We start from the raw sequence: 20,300 nt of genomic DNA, 5'->3' as shown, positions 1-20,300 counted from the left end.
CTCCAACCTCATGAGAAGACCACGCCCTCTCAAGTTACCCCCAGCTCATGTTGCAGATGGGGCTGAGAAGCAGCAAAATGGGAAAATGCACACGGCCAACTCTCAGGCCAGTACTGTCACCGGACTCTCAGGGCAGGTGTGGCCAGTACTGCCTGGTCTGTGGGCCAGCCAGGGCTGAGGGGATTTGTGGCACTAGGCAGACCTAACGGCACAGTTCAACCGCAGCCTCCGGTGGAGTTCAGTGCCAATGGGCGCAGTGCCTGGATAATCAGGCAAGCTGTGTACCGTCAAGAGTATCCATGCCCTCCCCAACGCAGCCACACACACATACACGAAAGTGGAGAAATGAAGACTGAAACCAAGGTGGGTGGTCTGAACTTGCAGACAACCTTCCACGGGCAGAAAACAGAGGAGGGGGAGCCCAAGGCATCACACCAGCCAGGTCCACTAAAACCTCCTCCTGGTGAAGTCAATTTGAAGAGGGGAGACAAAGACACACCTGTAAAATCCAACCAGTCTACAGGGCTGTTGTTTTTCTGAGCATGAAAGCTCTTCTGATTCTAAATGGTCCAATGGAGGCATACTGAGTCAATCCAAGTTAACAAGGCAGTCACCCACTTGAGCACGTGGCCTCACCAGTTTGACACCTGTTCTCTCCGTTGACTGCACCGATGTCAGTTCAGTACCATAGTGGCCAGTGAGTACAGAGGCGGCCAAGGTGGCTGAGCAGGTGAAATGAGGAGCAGCGGACAGAGGGGGGGACTAGCATGCAGGCACCGGCAGACCTTCCAACGACAAGGAGGCTGGTTCTTGGGCAGTCGGTCAGAGATGGACAGCAGCATTGACAGTATTTTAGCACTAACAACAACAGAGTGGGCTTGTTCAAACCTTCTTTGGGACACCTGACTGATGAGAAACTCATGTATGTGCTCAGAATCGGGACAGAACTCAGGAGGCGGTTCTGGGACTCTGAGCAGCAAAGCAGCAGATCAAGAGGAGGAGAGCGAACACTACCTCTGAAACCAACAAACTCGGACCCAAACCACCACTTCTAGGGAGTTGGGGGGGCAGGGAGGGGCAGTCAAAACCAAAGATTTATAAGGCTATTCATCACAGCATTATCTAAATCATGAGGAAAAACAAAAACACAGAAACCACCTAAGTGGTTCACAACAGGGAAATGGTCAGGTAGATGGCGACTGATAACCACAAAATTCTGAAAACGGTTTCTTTTGGCAGAATTCTTCACGACCTGGGAAAATGCTTCAAAGAATCAATGGAGAAGGCTGGATATCTACGAAAACAAGTCTGTGCTGTCCACTCCCAGGCTGGTCAGGAAAGCAAACCAGTGTGTATGTGCATTTGGGGGGGGTGGGGGGTAGAGGGGACAGGGCAATGACACACAGAGCAGGAGCTACACTCAAATGCTCTCTGGCCAGTTGGCCAGCCTCCAACTGATTCCAGAGTACAAGGAGAGCCCCGAGGGGGAGCTGGGGAGGCCAGAGAAGAGCACTGGGCTAAGTAGGGAGGCTCCCAGAAGCCCTTCCCCAAAGCTGGCTTTCAATAGGTTCTGAGCAGCACTGGGCCCCAGGGGTGGGAAGAACGGTCTGGTATACACACCAAGTGCCAAGGGTCCATGAGAGGGGAGGGATACCCTCTCCCAGTCAGGTGACCTCTCTAGTCCCACAAGATGGCCCAGCTGGTGTGTCCCGCCCCCGGGAGTGATGTTGGGTTTGCCTTTGTCCACTCTGAGGCCCCCTCATCCTCACTAGTTCACCTAGACAACAATCATTTCCTTTTCCAAGCCTGTGCACACGGATACTCAGGTACACATCTAAACGCACTCCACCCCAAATTTGCTTCCAAGGCCTCGGGCTGAGTAGGAGGTAGAGGAGCTGCCCGTGGGGCAGAGGCCAGAGTGAAGGCCACTGCCCCTCTGCAGCCCAGTGAGGTGCTTCCTCAGTGAGGGCTGGCCTCACACCCCGAGATGGAGATGGCTCATTCCAGGTAGGAGCAGGGAACCTTGTTCCGATTTGAGCCTTTTGTTCCTGCCACTTTGTGAAACTCCAAATAGCCAAGTCTTTATCCTGTGGGCCTTTCACATCAGTGCCATTAACTGAGAACTGACTGAAGGTGATGGGAAACTGAGAACCGGGAGTGCTACCCAGAGCCCGAGACAAGCAGCAGCCAGCCATGCACAAGATGCGGCCCAGAACCGGGAAGCGGGCGGTCAGCTCAGTGCGTGTGAGTGTGCTGTGTGTGTGTGTGTCTCTTAGATCAGGTATGCTCAAGTACAGACGTGCATGTGGTGGGAGTAGGGGGGCAAAGGGGGAGTGCTCAGATCAGGTATGACTGGTGGGACAGGTGTGTGGGTGTGTGTATGCTAGAGGCAGTTTGCCCCTCTTTTCTGCAGTGGTGAATGGGTAACCCTTCCTCCCAGTCCCAATCCACTCTATACCCTTTAAGGGACCAGTGGCCGGATCCTGATGAGACAGGAAGCTTGGCATCTGACCACAGCTAACTGGGGTGATGGGGGAGCTGCCACACCTGCTCCACCCGAAGCTCCCCTCAACCCTACTTGGCCAATACAGGGCCACATCAACCCTTTGAAACAGACTGGGGAGGATCAGCTCTCCCTGCCCCATAGGAGGCCCTAAGGGACCACCCTGTGTCATCCCTGGGATGAGAACTGGCAGTTCACTGCACCCCCGCCTCACCAGGGCATCTGATCTCACAAGATGAGGGCCAGAACCATGGGGATCTTACAGCTGGGGCTAACGTGAGGTCAGGCTGGGCCAGAAGCACAGGGTGTGGGAGGGAGAAAGCACCGCCCCCCGTAAAGGTGCGGGTGATGGCACACGAGAGGCTGGGCCACGGGTCTGGAGCAGGGGCAGGGTGCCGAGCAGGAAGCGGGCTCCAGGTCCCCACAGAAGCATAGAGAACGAGCGAAGCAGCCCTGAAGCCCTGCGTGTCTGCTCGTGGTTTTGTGCCTGGTGGTGGTGGGTTGGTTTGTCTCCTTTTCTCTTAAATAAGAAAGCGCCTAGGTGTCCGGCGGTGTCTGCTCTCCCCGGGAGGGGCCGGCGGGGGATCTGGGAGGGTCCTGAGGACGCTGGCCTGTCACTGGACGGCGGCGGCTGGCTGGCTCTGGTAGCTGCGCCTCCACACCTCCTGGATCTTCCGGCACCACTTGTGGGCATTGCCGCTGGGGTCCATCAGGTAGTAGGTCCTGTTGGGCTGCAGGACGGACGGCCACCCGGCACAGCAGTCAGCTACTCTGCAGCCAGCACACGGGGAGCCCTCCCCGCCGACACCCAGTTCTATGTCAACCCCCAACTCCCAGATCAGGGCAGGCCTGAGCCAGGGAGCCCACACTCACTGTGTGCACGAAGAAAGTTTTAAAGTTCTTGGCCTCTGGCCGGAGCTCTTGGGACCACGGGATCTCCCCCTTGAGCACCTTGTTGGCAGGGTCCACATAGTATAAGTGGGGCCCTTCGGTGAGCAATAACTGTCGCCGTCGTGCAAATAAGCCCTGGAAACACACAGGGTCCATCACTAAGCACTAAAGGGGGTGCTGACAGCTTCCCCAGCAGACCAGTAGGCTCAGCAGCCACTGCAGAGTTTCTGAGGAGCAAGGGGCCCGGGACAGCCAGCCCAGCCCTGACTAAGACAGGGTAGCATCCGTGTGCTCCTTCTCGCCCTGAGGTAGGGGTCCAGGTGCTTGAATACAAAAGCAGGGAAATCCAGGTGGGCTAGAGATCCAGGGGGCTGCTCTACCTGCGTCTCCATAAAGCCAATCCCATGAAATCTGAGGGGACTCTGAAGGCCCCTCATACTAGGGTGCCTGCTGGTAGCTCTGAGCACTGCCTCCCAGGTGGCAACCCCACATTGCCCCACTATTGAACCCAGAGCCAACCTTGCAATAGTGAGCCAAGGTGAAGGGGCTGGGAGCCAATGGCGACCCGTGCCCTGGGGCAGCGTGGGGACTTACCTTCCGCTTATCTACTGGACCCATTTTCAGTATTAAGTTATTCTCTACAAACTGATGCCTGTAAAAAGAAAACATGAGAATGAGAAACTCAGAGGGTGGGGGACAGAACTCCTCCAAATACCTCACCCCAGGAACCATCCTCTTCACAGTACACACCGCCCCCCAGTGCAAAGTCTGCACTCACCTGCCCGACTTTAGGCCTGCTCTAGAGGCTGAAGACACAAAAACTGCCACGAGGTGGAGCGGCGCTGGGAGCCACCCAGGTATACTGACCACAGTTCCTAACTCAGTCCCTTCCCAAGGCAGAGCCCCACACACGGTCAATTCCACAGGGCAATCTAAAATCACAACTCGCTAGAAGGCCAGAGTTGAAACTAGCCACCAAACTTCTCACCTAGAATTCCTGCCACAGTGAAAAGCAAACACATTCAAATTGGGTGCGTGTGCACACAGGTGTGTGCACGTGTCTGCAAAGAAAGCTCCCGATGCAGGTTCTGCTTCAGTGCACGAGGCTTCACTTCCACGCTGACAAGCGTGCCTGCCTTGAAGATGTTAAAGATGGTGTTCTTAACAAGTGTGGGTCACGTCTCCCACTTACATCCCCCTGGGAGTGGTGGAGTTGCTGCCATTCCTGCTCTGTGTTTTGTAGCTGAAGGAGGAGCTGTGCTGGGGGCTCTAACAAGGGAAGGCTGGTGGGTGGAGTCCAGCTGCTTCTCTGCAGTAGAAAGGAGGGCAGGCTTCCTCAGGAGAGAGCCTGAAGGATCACAGCTGGAGAGCAGAACCAACTCGCCAGCCATGGGTTTTTGCTTGGGTGATTCCCCCAGCACCTGTCCTGTCCCTGACTGTACACAGGAAGTACACAGCTGACAGCAGGGAATGGCGCTGAGTCCTAACAACTGGTGGTGGTGCTAACTGGAAGGTCGCCGTTCAAACCCACTCTCCACAGGAGAAAAGAAGACACAGTGATTTACTGCCACAGAGAATACAGCAATGGGGTTCACTTAGGTTTAGGTTTGAATAGCTGGTCAAACCTAAGACAACTGTCACCTCAACAGAAAAAAAAAAAGTACACTTTCTCTAACTTGCTCCTCTCCCGGTTCCTGGGGGCTTGGGGGAAGACTCAAGTAAAGAGACTGACCCAAAATCTGCCCCTCGTCACCAACTGAGGGCCCAGTGCTGGCCAATGTGATTCCTGAGACTTTCCGAGGAAGGTGCTGGGAGAGCCATGAGAAGCAGAGCCAGGCTTCGCTCCCCACGCTCAAAGGCAAGCAGCAGACAGACAGACAACCTACAGCCCTGGGTGGGACAGGTGGTCGACCTACAATCCTTTCTGTGGGGTTTCTGGAATGAGACAGTGTACCTCTACGGTTCACCAGGCAGGACAAGCAGGGAGGAGCTTCGAGATCTCTGAAAAGCACACCCACGACCAACACAAGACACACCTTCAGGAAGCGGGTCACAAAGCAGCCCCATCAGATGGCTTTAGCAAAGGAGAACCACAAGTTACTGAGGGGAAAACACTGCTTATCCACGTCAGGCCGCATTCATCTTACATGTCTCTAATTGAACCCCTAAAGCGTAGTGTTACGAATCGGGCTGCTAACCTCAAGGTCAGCAGTTTGAAACTACCAGCTGTTCTGCAGGAGAAAGATGAGGTGTTCTGCTCCTGTAAAGATTTACAGCCTCGGACCCCCTGTGCAGGATCACTATGAGTCAGAACCGACTCCACAGCACTTAACAACAACAACAATTGACCTCTATGCGGGGGCGGCTCTGTGTCAGGACTGACTTGGTGGCACTCAGCAGCAGCCGCCCAGGGGTAGGAGGGTCACCTCAACCCATGAGGGGACCGATGAGAAGGTACGCAGTTCGGACAGACACACAGGCGACAGGGGGCCTCAACTTTCATAGGCAGCAGTATGACAATCGGATGACCAGAAGGATGACCGAGAAACACTACCCAAACAGCAAAGCGGACTAGACACTTGTCCAGCCTCAGGAGGAGGGGCTTACTCTCTCACAACCCCGGTGCCACACAGCTAACGAGACACAGCGGCAGGTGACCAGATGGGCCCACTAGTCTGTGGGACCAGGGTGTGGTGGGGCTCAGGTGGATGCTGAGGGGACGCAGTGCAAGTACTGTTCCTGCTTAGCTCTGGTGGCCCTGGTTGAGAGGGACAGGGACTGAATTGTGTCCCCAAGATACCCTACCCTCTATGCCAGTGGCCAGATGGGCTGTCTGTTGCGATAGGAAGGCTGTCTTGAGTCCACCTAAGGAGTAAGGGAGCAAGCGGCAGTGGGTGAAGAGACACGCCCAGACACAGGAAGACAGCCCAGGAGGAGAAGCTGAGAGAGCACGGCTGCCTGGACCTTGCCCCCTCGTCTCCTCACAGAGAGGCAGGACTGCTGCTGGTTTCTGCTACTGCAGCTCTCAGACGGGGACTGCAAGGCCCTTCCTTCCAGAACCCTCTGAAGAACCACCCCAGCTGTGCTGTCTACACTGGAGAAACTGAAGCCACACCCTGTTGCTGGGTGGTGAGGGGCCATCCAGCTGTGGCCCAGAGAGGCAGGCCAGGGCAGCCCAGCTAGGGTCCAACACTTGGAGGAATGTTAAGTGCCTCACAAGAGCTCCAGCGTGCCCCCACAACGGTGGACAGAGGTTTGGCTCCTTGTTTCTCAAACCAAAGAGGCCAGAAACCCAGGAGACTGCATTAGCAGACCCTGACGTGTAGGACAGGTGCAGCGCCCCACTCTTTGAGACACATCATTTTCAGAGAGGCAACGCCACGGTTTCTCCTCGCTGCTTCAGCCTGTTCTCCACCATGACAGCCATTGTCTCCTCCCCCAACAGTTACCCAGTGACCCGGCTCCACTCTCCTGCCTAAGCCAGTCCTCTAGTCCTCCCTAGGAGGCTCCACACCCACTGGGGCCAGCTGCCGGACACCACTGGAGAAAGGCCTAGTCCATAGTGGGGCTGGGCAGCGCAGTGTAACAGGCTCAGGAAGGGAAGAGGAAAGAGAGACATACCCTGGAGGCTCGGTCAGGTAGAGACTGATGAAATCCCAAGACCATGGGCCTCAGTTAGCCTTCCAGGGCAACAATGAGACCGGGTCAGTGCCCAGCCCCACTAAAGCAGCAGCCATGTGAGAGTCAAAGGGCAGCCCTTGCCCAGGACAAAGACCAGAAGGGTGAGGAGAGGAGGAGGAATGGAGATGACTGCTGTGCCACTGTGGAGCGACAATCACTGAGATGAAACAGAATTGTGTCTGAATTATTGTGTATTGCATGGAACACTGGTGATCTGTTCTGCAAACCCTTCATCTAATTCACAAGAAAACCTAAGAAATAAGTGCATCTGCACATAGAAAACAAAACCCAACCTGCCCATGTTTGCGTTCCTCCATGCTATCAATCCATTGCCCAAAAAACCTCAGCATCAACACACTGAAACACCGTCCACATTAACAGCCAATAAAGGAGACACACACTTCATCTAGGCAGCCTCTGAGTGGGTGGTTCTGTAGACTCAGCACTGGAGTGCGAACCACAAGGACCACGGTTCGGGCCCACCACCCACTCCTTGGGAGAGAGAGAGGCTTTCTACTCCCGCCAAGATGCACAGCCTTAGAAACCCCATACAGGGCCGCTATGAGTCGGAACTGACTTGATGGCACTTAGCAATGTACAGCCTTAAACGTTCTTTGTTAAAAGATGCAAAACACACAAAGAGACAAGTAGACAAAGGACACCAAATGCTTCAAACCCTAAATCCTAATGGCCGGCAAGCACCCAAGATGCTGACCCTAACAGCTGGGTCAGTTGGTCAAAGCACTGGCTGGAAGACAAGACTGACTTGCTGACACAAATCCCAGGCACCCTATCAGGTGGGCCTCGCTCCCAGCTGCTACCCACCCAGGGTTCCACCCTAACAGCAGAGCTCAAAAAGAGGCAAGGCCAGCAGCAGAAACTCAGAAATGTGGCCAAGTGTCTGACCACAGGGCAGGGGTTACAACAGCCGCAGGAGCCTCCACACCTGGTGGCCCGGCACTACACTTCCCCCCCTCACCCCCCTCAGCACTCACCAAGGGTTCCCTGCAGCCTGCTTCCCCAGTAGCAGCCTCTTCTCGTCCTCCGAGAACTGCAAGTCCAGCTCAAATGAGTTGGAGTCCAGGTCGTGGATGTAGTGCTCGATGCTGCTGCCCGAGCGCTGGGTCGGCCCCGACTCCACGGCCGACAGTGAATGGGACGAGGATGACGAGGACACCTGCATGCAGCCAAACTGGCTCAGGAGGTTGTCATACTGCGGGGTGAGAGCGGGCCTTAGTCCCAGCAGGTTCCCCCAGGCGTGCTCAAGGGCACTCCCCTGCCAGGACTGCACTGCGCCCGGCTTACGTTTCCGTAGCAGTCCTCATCGTCCTCGGACATGGCAGGCAGGTACGCAGTGAGCTTCGGGGGAGTCTGGTGGTGCAGGTTCTCCCACGTGATGGACTCAAAGAAGGCGTGGGCCCTCAGCGGCGCGTACCCAGCCATCTCCTCGCAGCCCAGTCGCTTTGTGGCATCTAAGACCTTGGATGGAGATCAAGATGGGTCAGCGTGACAACTAAAACGTCACTGGCATAAAAACAACTTCTCAAAGGAGCAGGGGCCGGGGAAGGTCTGCACTGGCCCCCAGGCCCCCTCCATGTCTCTCACCTCAGGAGAAAATGAGTAATCATTTCCTGACTTAAGAAAGTAAGACAGTTAAGAACTGAGCATCTTGGCTTCACTAGGCCCGGACAGAAACTGGCCTGGTGGCTGGAGTCATGCACTGAGGTCTCCCCTGGAGGCTCACTGACCCCCTCTCCCACCCTCCGGGTCAGGAGAAAGGCGCGATGGCTTCCTCCAGTGACTCCCATCCTAAAAGTTGGCAGCACTCGGGGTGGCGTAGGGGGGAATGTCTTGGGCCATCTGTCGCCCCAGTGTCACGCTGATGAGCGAATGCGCAGGGGTGGGGGCCAGGGATCAGATAGGAGTCTCTCCACAACCACTGTCCACCTGCAGATGTTCAGTCACCACACACAGGGGCCTCTGGACACGGGGGCAGAGGGTGTGGGCGGGGCTGTGCAGACATTCTTGGCATTTACCAAAAGCTTTTCCACAAGGTCTCTCGCCTTGGGGAAGAATTTTTCTGGAAAGTCATATTCCAACTTAATGATCTTCTGGAAGATGAGGTACTCGTTCCTGTGCAAACAAATCACCAGTCAGGTCTCGGCGGGATGCCCTGCGTCGGACCCCCCCCACCCCCCAACACAATTCCCAGAGCTGAGAGCACTCAGTCTTACCCCGCTCGGAAGGGTGGGAGTCCGGCCACAAGCTGGTAGATTATGCAGCCAAGAGCCCAAAGATCGGAGCTTTAGAGAGGAGGAAAAGCATGGAAAACCATTGGTAAAACCAAATGCCATGCAGGGCCCACCTTCAATTCCAGGTGAACTGCCCATTCGGTGTCAGTGCCTCCTCTCTCCAAAAACACAGCCTGGGACACCACCGGGGTCTGGGCCTAGAATACCCAGAGACAGCAACCCCGCCCCCCCACCGAGAACAAGCTCCTGGCTAAGGACACACGCAACAGCAGTGAGGACAGATTCCCGCACCTCTTAGTGTTGGCCCCCAATGGCATCAAGTTACAGACCACCTCACATTCAACTCAGTGAGCAGTGTTCACACTTGGCTTTCCATCATTAAGTCTAATTTACAATGGGGTAAGCAAAAGGCTGACAGAGCGCCCCACCAATGCAGGCAGGTGGGGGAGGGGATGGCTTTCTCAGGAAAGAAGGAATGTAGAAGAAAAAGGCTTTCTGGTAACTCTCTACCTGTGAATCAATGGGGTATTTACAGGGGAAGCCAGCACTGTTGAGGAAAGCATTCAGTACTGAAAATGTGTAAAATGTTCAGACTGTTGTCAGCAAGATGGTGTCATTCAATCAGCATTGACTCACAGCAACCCTATGCACAACACACCGCGTGGCCCTGTGCCAACCTCATAACCATTGCTTGGCCTGAGCCCACTGATGCTGCCACTGTGCCAATCCATGTCTCTGGGGGTCTTCCTCTTTTTCTCCGACCCTCCACTTTTCAAACAGAATGCCCTTCTCCAGGGTTTAGTTCTTCCTGACAATATGTCTGAAGTATGAGAGACAAAGCCTGGCCATCCTGGCCTACAAGGAGCACTCTGGCTGCGCTTCTTCCAACACAGATCTGTTGGTTCTTTCAACAATCTCCTCCAACACCATAACTCAAAAGCATCAATTCTTCTACGGTCTTCCTTATTCACTGTCCAGCTTTCACATGCATCTGAGGTGACTGAAAATACCATGGCTTGGGTCCGGCACACCTTAGTGCTCAAGGTGGTTGGTATCTTTGCTCTTCAACAATTGTAAGAGATATTGCGCATCAGATTTGCCTAATGTAAGACATTTGATTTCTTGACTGCTGCTTCTGTGAGTGCTGATGGTTAATCCAAGCAAAATGAAGTCTTTGACAATTTCAATCTTTGCTACGTTTATATGAATATTGTTGATTGGTCCAGTAGTGAGGATTATTGTTTTCTTTAAACTGAGATGCAACCCATACCTAAGGCTGTGACCTTTGATCTTCACCACAGCCCAGGCCATGGTGGACAGGACAAAGTTTGCTAATAACCAAGGACCACTTCAGCAGCCATTGTGAGGAGGCACCAGAACAGCACACCAGGAAGCCACGTGGCATGTATTTCCAATGTCTGCAAGTGATTCTACTGGTGAGGAGAAGGTTCATTCTACCAGAGACCAGCATGACACTAGTTACTCACAGTGATCTCTGACGTATAAGAATGGTGCAAGCGCACACAAAGCACAGAAATCAAGGACTTCCAAAGACATTGAATTATTACCCAGTTATCTCTGGGCCTGGGCACTAGGTGTGTTTTCTGCACTGTAGTTGCTAGTGTCTCTGAGAAGTCTTTACAATGACACGAGAGCTTTTAGAATCAGAAGAAGAATTCAAATGATCCTCGAATAAACACCATGATTAAAAGCTAATAAGCATAGAAAGATACACGCTTTGTATGTTCCATGCCTATGCACACTGTAGTGTGGACGGTGTTGTTTAGTGACCTTCAATTCCAACTAATAATGACCCTGAATAGGGTTTCCAAGGAGCGGCTAATAGATGTGACCTGCCATCCCTGTGGTTACAGTCCAGTGCTTATCTTACAGTGCCACATTAGGACTCCTCGCATGTGTGTCATAATATGGCACTAGGATGGCTCCCTTACCCAGCCCCAGGATATCCCTGCTCTCTGCTTCTGATACATCCTTCCAAAACATTCTAAATGCACGTGCCATCCAAGAGAGTACATGGAAAAAAAAAAAAGAGAGAGTACATGGATGTTCTAAAACACTCTAAATACATGTGTCATCAAACAAAATACATGTTTGCTGGCTTCTTTCTCTTATTTACACAACCTGTGGCTAACTATGCAGGCCAGTCTGAGTCCTCCTACCTCGCTGACAGACACTGGAGACCTCTCCACTCCAGTGCTGAGGAACTTCTTCATTTAAGAGGAAAACTTAAAAGCAAGGAAAAGCTGGTTCACAAGTAACGGGGTCAAACGTTGTGAAAGCTCACTAAGTAGTGCCCCTTTAAAAACAGTTACCCCCCCCCCCCCGGGTCCTATGGAGCCAAGGGTGGGTTGTTTTCGTGTTGGGACTGCCGTGGGAGTAGGCATGTGGATTAAAGGAAGCATCTCTCAAAGCAGCTTCAATACTAGTCTCTAAAGACAGCAAAATGATTACCTTTTACAGGCCGACTTCTCTGTGAGCAGCTCTGGAGAGACGTACTGAGCGGTCCCCACAAACGAGTTGGCCCTGGCTGAAGACAAGAGGGAGAAGGGAGGTCACACAGGGGTGGTCGCCCAGGCTCCTCCCCAGCTTCTCACCAGCACAGCAGTGGCCAAGTCTGTGCAGAACAGGCTCTCATCTGCACTCCGAGGGCAAACACACCAAGCCCCCTGCCCATGACCTTCCCCAGACACACCCACAGAGCCTTAGTCAACTGTGCTCCCCTCACAGTGAAGGACACACATCGGTAGCAGGCGACAAGCTGGGGGGGAGCCAGGGAGCTCTGCGGGTGGTAGCAAGGCTCAGGCAGCGCTAGTCCCTGGCTGTCACCGGCTATCCTGCAGAGCCGCTTCTCCCAGCTCTTGGTTTCCGGGACATCCACAGGTGGCCCTTGACATCAGCACGTCTTCCTGCAAGCTCACCCGCGGGCTCTCTGATGCTCGGCGCTTCTCTGAGGACTGCGGCTTCCACGGGTGGTGTTGGCCACATGATCAAGACCAATGCAATCTTTAACAAATTCCATCTTTTTCTCTGTTGATCATGATGATGTTTATTGTTCGGATTTGTGTTCTATGTTGAGGTGTATCTCATATTGTAGGCTAAATCCTCTTTCAACTGAGTCTTCCTCCGAACATGACACACTGTTCTTCATATACTCCAACTTCCTAAAGTACGTGCTTAACACACAGACTGAAGCAGTACAGTGAAAGGCTACAACCCTGGCACAAACCATCCCTTATTTTAAGCAATACAGGCTCCACTGCTTCCGTTTGAAGGACTGCCTCTTGTTCTATGTACCGGTTCCTCATGAGTGGGTCATGATTTATGTTGTTGGAATGAAGAACTCATTGGCCTTGCAAAATTCTAACAATCTCCAGCATCCTACCCATCACAAAGGCTACAGTTTTCAGCTACCAATTCTTTGTTTCCAACTTTCACATTCCGGTCACCAGTAATTATCAACACATCTTGATTGCATGTTAGATCACTTAGAATGAAATGCAAGTATCAAAATAATTAAACCATACATTGGTTGCACAGTAACCAGGCTATATTGGTGCATTCATTAAAAAGACTGAGCAGCGGGTCTGCAGTTCCAGTCCTTTCAAAGCAGTGAGGAGCACGGAGGCATCTGTCAGACTCTAGGTCACTGGAACTGTTCAGGAGGACAGCTGTGATTTCTCCTGGAGAGAAGGGCTCTCACTCCCCACATTCACAATGGGGACATGTTCATGGCTGGTGAGAATCCGCACCTTTTCTCCTATCTGGCTCCCCAGATCCCTCTTTCGATCTGTGAAGGCCAAGCCAAGAACATGGGATAGAGCCCCAGGGGGCCACACCCACCAGCTACGCCTACCAGCTCCCAGAGGCTGCCTTGATGGCAGTAGATCTGGGTTTTGGGTGGATGCTGATCCGGAGAGGGTCAAATGGCCCCACCCCTTTGGAAGCCAGCCTGGCAGTTCCTGAGCAGGTTTAGCATAAATTTACTGTCCCTAAAAACCCACGGCCAGACTAATAGGACCTCATAGGACAGAGCCGGTGCTCCGAGGCTGCAAACTTTCAGGGAAGCAGACTGCTGGGTTCCAACTGCTGCCCTTTCACTTAGCAGTCCAATGCTTACCCACTGTGCAAACCTACAATAGGACCCAGCGAGTCTACTCACAGGTATAGACTCCAGAGAAACGGGAACCTTCCCACCAGAAACCCGAGGTCCCTGAATGTCAAACATTGTGTTCACACAGGCACACACATGCTCACAAGGTTCACAGTCAGGAGACGACATCTAGCTCAGACGAGCTGTGCTGCTACTACCCTGCTCCCCACCAGTCCAAACTGGCTGTGGGAGCAGTAGCTTCAAGCCAGATGCCAAGGCCCTGCGGCACCTCAGCTAACTGCCCACCACCCACCCCTCTCGGGGCGCCAGCTCACCCGCGAGTCCACTTACTCACCCTGCCCCTCAGCAGCTCCCTTTGCCTCCACCACCACCAAGGCCTTCACCTGCCTCTAGCTACTGCTCTAAAGCAGATTCCAGAAGCTAAGGTGCTGCTCAGAGCTGTGATTTCTTCTGAAAGGCCTGAAAGACGACCAGGACCTTGCGTGGCTAAGACAAGCGACCTCACTGCCGGGCCATGTAGGTGACACAGTTGTCACCACATACCACCTGGAAAGAGCGATGACCAGTATCCACTAGACAAGCCTGCCTGCACCCGGCCCTGCACTGATGACCAGAGGCAGATCCAGGGAATCAGCAGCAGTAGCAGGCGCTCTCTGGAACCAGAGACTGCAGGAGAGGATTGGGTGGTGGTCCAGGGGACGGCCTCCTGTCATCAGTGGTGAGCACACCCACCTTGCTTGCTCTCGGGAGAGAGCACCTTGGCAGTTCCGAAGTCCGTGATCTGGATGTGCATGTCTTCATTTAACAGAATATTCTCGGGTTTGAGGTCCCTGAAAGGGCAGATTTCTGCATTAGAGCTGACATCCCCCCCCGCCCCAACTGCTGAGCCCGCACCACCTTCCTAAGGCCATGTGGCCAACGGCTCTTAGTGCCACCATGGATTTCTGATGGTGAACACAGGATCATTTTCACCCATAAAATCAAGACTTGCAGCACCTTCCATCTGCCTGTATCACAAACAGAGACACCTTAAAGCTGGCACTGGGGATGGCCCATCCATCAGTCACTCTGCCACCCTGCCCATCAGTCCTTGGTTAGCAGAGGGTACACGGAAAAAGAGGCCGACCCTCTATGAGGTAGACTGGCAGAGGGGCTACAACACTGGGCTTAAACGTGAAGCTGTGCAGCAAGGGGCAGGGTCTTGTTCTGTTGCTGCCTGTGGCCTGACGCCCCCAAGTGGCACCTGTGGATGATGCCCTTGCCATGTAGGTACTCCAGAGCAGACACCATCTCAGCCGTGTAAAAGCGAGTGCAGGTCTCATCAAAGGAACCGATTTTGCGAATATACTTAAGTAGCTCTCCGTTTTTGGCATAACTCAGGCCAAAATCTGAACATCTCATAGTTAAGGAAGAGAGTAAAAAACCAGTTTTTATATCATTAAAGTGACCAGACCCACCCTGTGGCCCTGGAAGTACCTGTTTCCAGGCCCTGGACTTCCTACCCCTAATGCCACCCCAGGGAAAACAGGATGTGAGCCTCTCCGCCCCTCCCAGATCACAGTCCCCAGGATGCCCCTGGGCAGTCTCCACAATACAAACAAAACCCAAACCCCATGGCATGCAGCGGATTCGGACTCAAAGCCAGCCCTTGGAAGGGTTTCCCAGGCTAGAAATCTTTACAGGAGCAGAGAGCCCGCCCTTCCTCCCAAGGAGCAGCCTCTGAATGAACAGTCCAGCACCTGGCCCACAACAGCACCAGAGCTCCGCTAACAGACTCCCCGACAGCCACGGCCACCCAGGTGATTCCAACTCCCAGCAGCCCTGGAGGCCAGCCTTCCGAGGCGGGAACCTCTGCAGGAACAGTAAGCCTCATCTTTCTCACAAGGAGCGGCTGGCTGGTTTGAACTGCTTAATGTACAACTGGGTAGTGGTCCAGTGTTTACCCGACAGTGCCACCTTCAGAACAGTAGGTATCACTGCTGCAGCTTACCAAGCTCTAGTTGAAGTGTGCCCGTGTGTGGTGCTAGCGTCCCCCAAAGGACAGACCCTGTCTGCCTTGCCTGTCCAGCTCATCCTGTAAGGAGGGCTGAGGCCACCAGTCAGAAAATAACCTGCAAATACTGGGGCCTCCAACGAGCAGGCTTTCCCCAGGCCCGGCTCAGTGTCCCTAGGCAGATAGCTGGCCCCATCGGAGCTGGCCTCTCTAGTGCAGCGAATGTGGGCCCAGGCCATGGTCTTTCTTGCCCCTTATCTGATTACTTGCTGACTTCCTGTCTTCTGACTGAGGGCACTTCCTAGCTTCAGTCAGGTAACCTACGGTGTGAACACAAATGCCTCAGACAGACGCAGGCACACCTGCGCACACACACCTCCCCCTAAGAGCTCATCCAGAACCTCCCAAGCCAGGTTCACAGCCAAGATCCAAAGGCAGTGAGTTGTGTCGGGCTAGAGAACAACCCTTCAGAAGTGGCATTTACTGTCCCCCCCACCTCCAGACTGTGCTCCCGAGGCTCCTGTGCCACCTTCCTCCCTCCAACATCCTCGAGCAAGTCATGTCAGGTCTCTGCATTTCCTTTCAGGGGAACGGGCCACTTGAAAACAGACCCTGAGGTCACAAGACCAAAACACCAAGGTCCCCAGATGGACCTGAGCCCTCCAAGGATACACAGCTTCTCATCATCCTGGAACGCAAAGTAGAGCTTCACAAAGAATGGGTGGTCCAGGCACGATATCACATCCCGCTCCCTGGTCACGTACGGGACCTTGTTCTCCTTGATGATGTGCCGTTTCTCAAGGATTTTAACTTGGGGTGAAAGAGAAGTGAGATACTACCAGTGGCAACAGGAGAAAAGGAACACAAACACTGAAGACGCACCACACACCTAACAAAGGGAGGCTCTGGGGGAAGCAAAGGCCTAAGCACCGTTGTCAACATGGCCAACCCAGACACTGAGGCCACCCTGCTCTGCACACCGCAGGGACCACGGGAATTCACACTTACTCGCGTATTCTCTTGAGGTTGCCAGTTCTCGGGCCAGGACAACCTGATGCGGGAGAGAAGAGAAAGGACAGCTCAATTTTCAGCCATTATGTGAGTGGATCCTGACCCTATGCTGAGCAGGTGCATCCTCAAGGCTAACAGCGACCATGCCTGATCTCCACAGACTTTAGCAGGTTGTTGGTCTGCCGCCAAGAGTCCCTATAGGGCAGTACACCTTCAACCTCTGCAACTGAGGGGCCTTCAAATAGGAAAGGTGCAGTACACAACGTCACCACAAGTGGGCAGTATGGCTCCCTTCCCAGAGGATGTCCTTCGGGTAGAGGGACACTGCAAATCACCACCCTGGACTTGGACTGCCCATTCATTTGGACCCAGCAGTTTTAGTGATGGCACTATCATCATTGTCGCTGACTACAAGAGCCAAACCCCCTTCCTACGGCCTTGTACTCAAATCACACCTTGAGACAAAAGCAGTCCCCCACATGAAAGAAGGCCACACAGCAAATGACCCACAGGCTGGCCATGGCCCTGGAAACACCTCAGGAGGGGTGGCCAGCAGGCCCTGAGTAGCCCTGTCCCCATGCCCAAGACCCTACTCTTCTGTGACAGGACCCTGGCAGGAGCAGATGCAGGGAGCACAGAGAGTGCTCTCTCTAGGCCACTCTCGGCCCCCAAGGTAGGCTGCGGGAGGGGACATTTCCACTCCCGATTTTGATTTCTACAGTGTGAGATCTGTTCAGGGGAGTGCACAAACTTTGCACAAAGCACAATGAAGCCAGCAAGCAGCAGCATTAAACAGGGTCTTTCTGAATGAGGTCTACCTAACCCTTCCGTGCGGTAAAGTCAGCACTTCACAAGTAGGTTACCCTACAGAGACAGTTTCCTTCCAGAGGACAGGACATATGATGAGGCCCTCTGTGTCACTGTGCGGACAGTCCTCAATCCTCCCAGACCGTCCAGAGGAAATGCTATACAGCCTGTGATGGCTACTACCCTCCCCATCCCTGAAACTGAACCCTAAGTAGCCTCCAGTCCAGGACTACAGGAGCTCAGGACACACAAAAGCCAGGGTCATCGTGGAGACCAGTTAGGTGGCCCATCTGGTAAAGCCCCACTGAACGAGAGCTGGCTCTCCTCACCAGGGCCCAGGTTCTCCACAAACTAGCACGGTTCCTTCTAGGAGAATTTGATTCAGGCTCCATGCTACCACCCAAAGCCGTTGGTCTTTCCCGTAATAGAAATCTACATGAAAAGCTTAAGAGGCTCAAGCCCTAACATTCTTGTACAGAGATGCTGGAATGTGGGCATGCTAGAATAACCATGTCAAAACAACAACAACAACATTCAAACATGGAGTCTTCCTCCAGGGCCAGGGGCGTCCCCAGCCACCTTGGGCCGCCCACCGCACAGCCCCCAGCAAGCAACAGTCATGTTCTCAGGGCTCTGGGCTGGGCAAGTGGGTGTGAGCCCCCACTAAGGACTCTTCGGCTCCTGCTAAGCAGAGGGGGTGTTTCACCTTCCTTTCTGTGCTGCACGTGATAGACCATGCCACTTGGGCTGTCCGCACTAGCAGGAGCCCCTCCCACTGTGCTGAGCTGGAGGACACTGCGCAGGGTCCAGGGCCCACTGTACTGCCTGCAACAACACGGATCCTGACTTTCCATCTGAGAAGCAGAAGCCTCCCAGGAACCCGAGAACACCGTGGGCGGCTGGTGCCTGGCTACAAGGAAAAGGCAGCCAGCATGAGATGCTCTGTAAAACTTGTCTCCACAACACCCAGCTCAGCTCTTTAACGCGGTTAGACCCAGGACCCAGCAAGGCTGCTGCAGCCATACTCACTGTGGAAAAAGAGCCTTCCCCAAGAATCTTCCCAAACTTGAAGTCTTCGGGCCGCTTCTTGCGAGGCTGGGCCGGCGGTGGCTGGGCGGGGTGCTGGAGGGCGCTGGGGCTGGGCCTAGGCTCCGCTGAGGGAGCATCCATGCTGGAGCCCTGCCTGCTGCCGGCGTCGTTCGGGCTCCTCACCATGGATGGGGGCGGGCAGGAGCATAACACCACACTGGGCTGGATGGGGACGGTGTCATACTGGGGGCACATGAACAGGAGAGCCTCCGTGAGGGAACGCAGGTGCAAGCACCTCACCTCCATGATGCTTAAGGCCAGCCCAGGACACAGGCCCACCATACACCCGTGCTGGGGTCTGTGGGCTGCTCCCCTTTTCCCCCAGTCCCCTGCATTGGCACACCCCCCACCCCACCCCTCACCCCCATCAGTGCTCCAGGCTCTGGCCACTCCCACCAGGCCTTACAGCCCCCCTCGTCCCAATCTGTCAGCTGAACCCAGAGGAGAAAACTGTCAAAGAGAATTTGCTGGAAGAAAACTTCCCTAACATCATGAAAGACAAGGTATGCATTCAAGTAGCTGAAAGAACCCCAAATAGGATAGATTCCCAAAGAAAATCCCCAAGACCTACCATAATCAAGCTTTCCAAAATCAAAGATAAGCAAAGAATCCTGAGAGCAGCTTGGGGGGAAAAATGAAGTTACCTACAAAGAAGAACCAATAAGACTAAGTTCCAATATCTCAGCAGAAGCCATGCAAGCAAAAAGACAATGGGATGACATATAAAACTCTGAAAGAAAAACACTGCCATCCAAGAAATCATGTACCTAGTAAAATCGCCCACCAAATACGAGGGCAAAATTAGGACATGTTCAGATAATCAGAAATTAAAAGCATCTGTAAAATCCAGACCAACTTCACAAAAAATACTAGTGTGCTCTTTGGGCAGAGAACTACTAAACCTCAGCTTCACATACATGATGCCACCACCCAGAACACAGTTCTTGTGGCGGCTGTGTGCCAGGAAACCAGCTGTATAAGGTTTCTGAGCCTATAAATATGTACAGGAGCAGAACGTCTCATCCTTCTCCCACAGAGCGACGGGTAAGCTTGTAATTAGCAGCCAGGCTCCCGTAACCCACCATGTCACCAGGGTTTCTTCAATCTAGATATAGAAGTGGCTTTGTAGGATAAGCACTGGCCCACAAAGTCGGTTTGAAATGCAAGTTCAGTGGTTCAAACCCACCAATCGCTCCTTGGAAACCACACAACAGTGCTGCTATGAGCCGGAACCAACTTAATGGCACTAAACAAACTACAAGTTGGAAAACTACAAGAGATTCCAAATTTAAACAAAGATAATTACAAAATTAAAAGGGGGAATACTTTCGTTACAGAACTTCCAAATGGGGTGAATGACGTCCTATAGGTTTCAAGATACAATAGAATGTTTTGAACTCAGGCAGAAATTAATAAATTACAGGGTAACCTCTAAGGAAATTATGAAACTTTCTCTAAAGGGTGTTCGCAAAATAAAAGAGAAAAATCATAAGGATTTAGTAAACTCTAAACAGCAGCGTCGACAAAGTAACAAGAAAGCCTACAAACAAAATGAACTCCACACAGAAAATTATGTGACACAAAGAAACCAGCTCACACACACAAAAACAAAAAAACCACACAGAAAATTAATAGTGATTATTTCACTGACTGTAAATGGATTAAATATACCAGTCATGAGTCAGGCACAATGTATAAGAAAACAAGATCCATCAATATACAGTCTACAAGAGACACACCTTACACACAAAATCTAAAACAGACTAAAAATCAAAGGAAAAATGGATAAACACACTTTGGTAAATACAACAGACTATAACACAATGTTAAGGCATAATGATGAGTCTGGGAAACACCTCATCGCATGGATCAACCCAGAGGACATGGTGGGTGAAATGAGTCACTACTGTAAAAAGTTTTCACACTAACTGACGGTTACCA

At 52.9% G+C, this 20,300-nt stretch overlaps 1 protein-coding gene across 1 annotated transcript; it reads right to left on the bottom strand.

The window, feature by feature from the left end:
- Positions 1–3,117: 3,117 nt before the first annotated feature.
- On the bottom strand, positions 3,118–18,641 carry PDPK1 (3-phosphoinositide dependent protein kinase-1). Its single transcript, XM_006873966.1, has 13 exons — positions 18,300–18,641; positions 16,461–16,503; positions 16,125–16,262; positions 14,703–14,847; positions 14,192–14,289; positions 11,800–11,875; positions 9,310–9,378; positions 9,112–9,208; positions 8,381–8,554; positions 8,071–8,288; positions 3,989–4,046; positions 3,377–3,529; positions 3,118–3,234 (listed from the first exon to the last, which is right to left on the bottom strand). The coding sequence occupies exons 1-13, from the start codon at positions 18,639–18,641 to the stop codon at positions 3,118–3,120; spliced, it is 1,728 nt and encodes a 575-aa protein (XP_006874028.1).
- Positions 18,642–20,300: the final 1,659 nt, after the last annotated feature.

Source organism: Chrysochloris asiatica, unplaced genomic scaffold (assembly GCF_000296735.1).
Source record: "Chrysochloris asiatica unplaced genomic scaffold, ChrAsi1.0 scaffold00257, whole genome shotgun sequence".
NCBI lineage: Eukaryota > Metazoa > Chordata > Mammalia > Afrosoricida > Chrysochloridae > Chrysochloris > Chrysochloris asiatica.
This window is presented reverse-complemented; position numbering and strand designations above follow the sequence as displayed.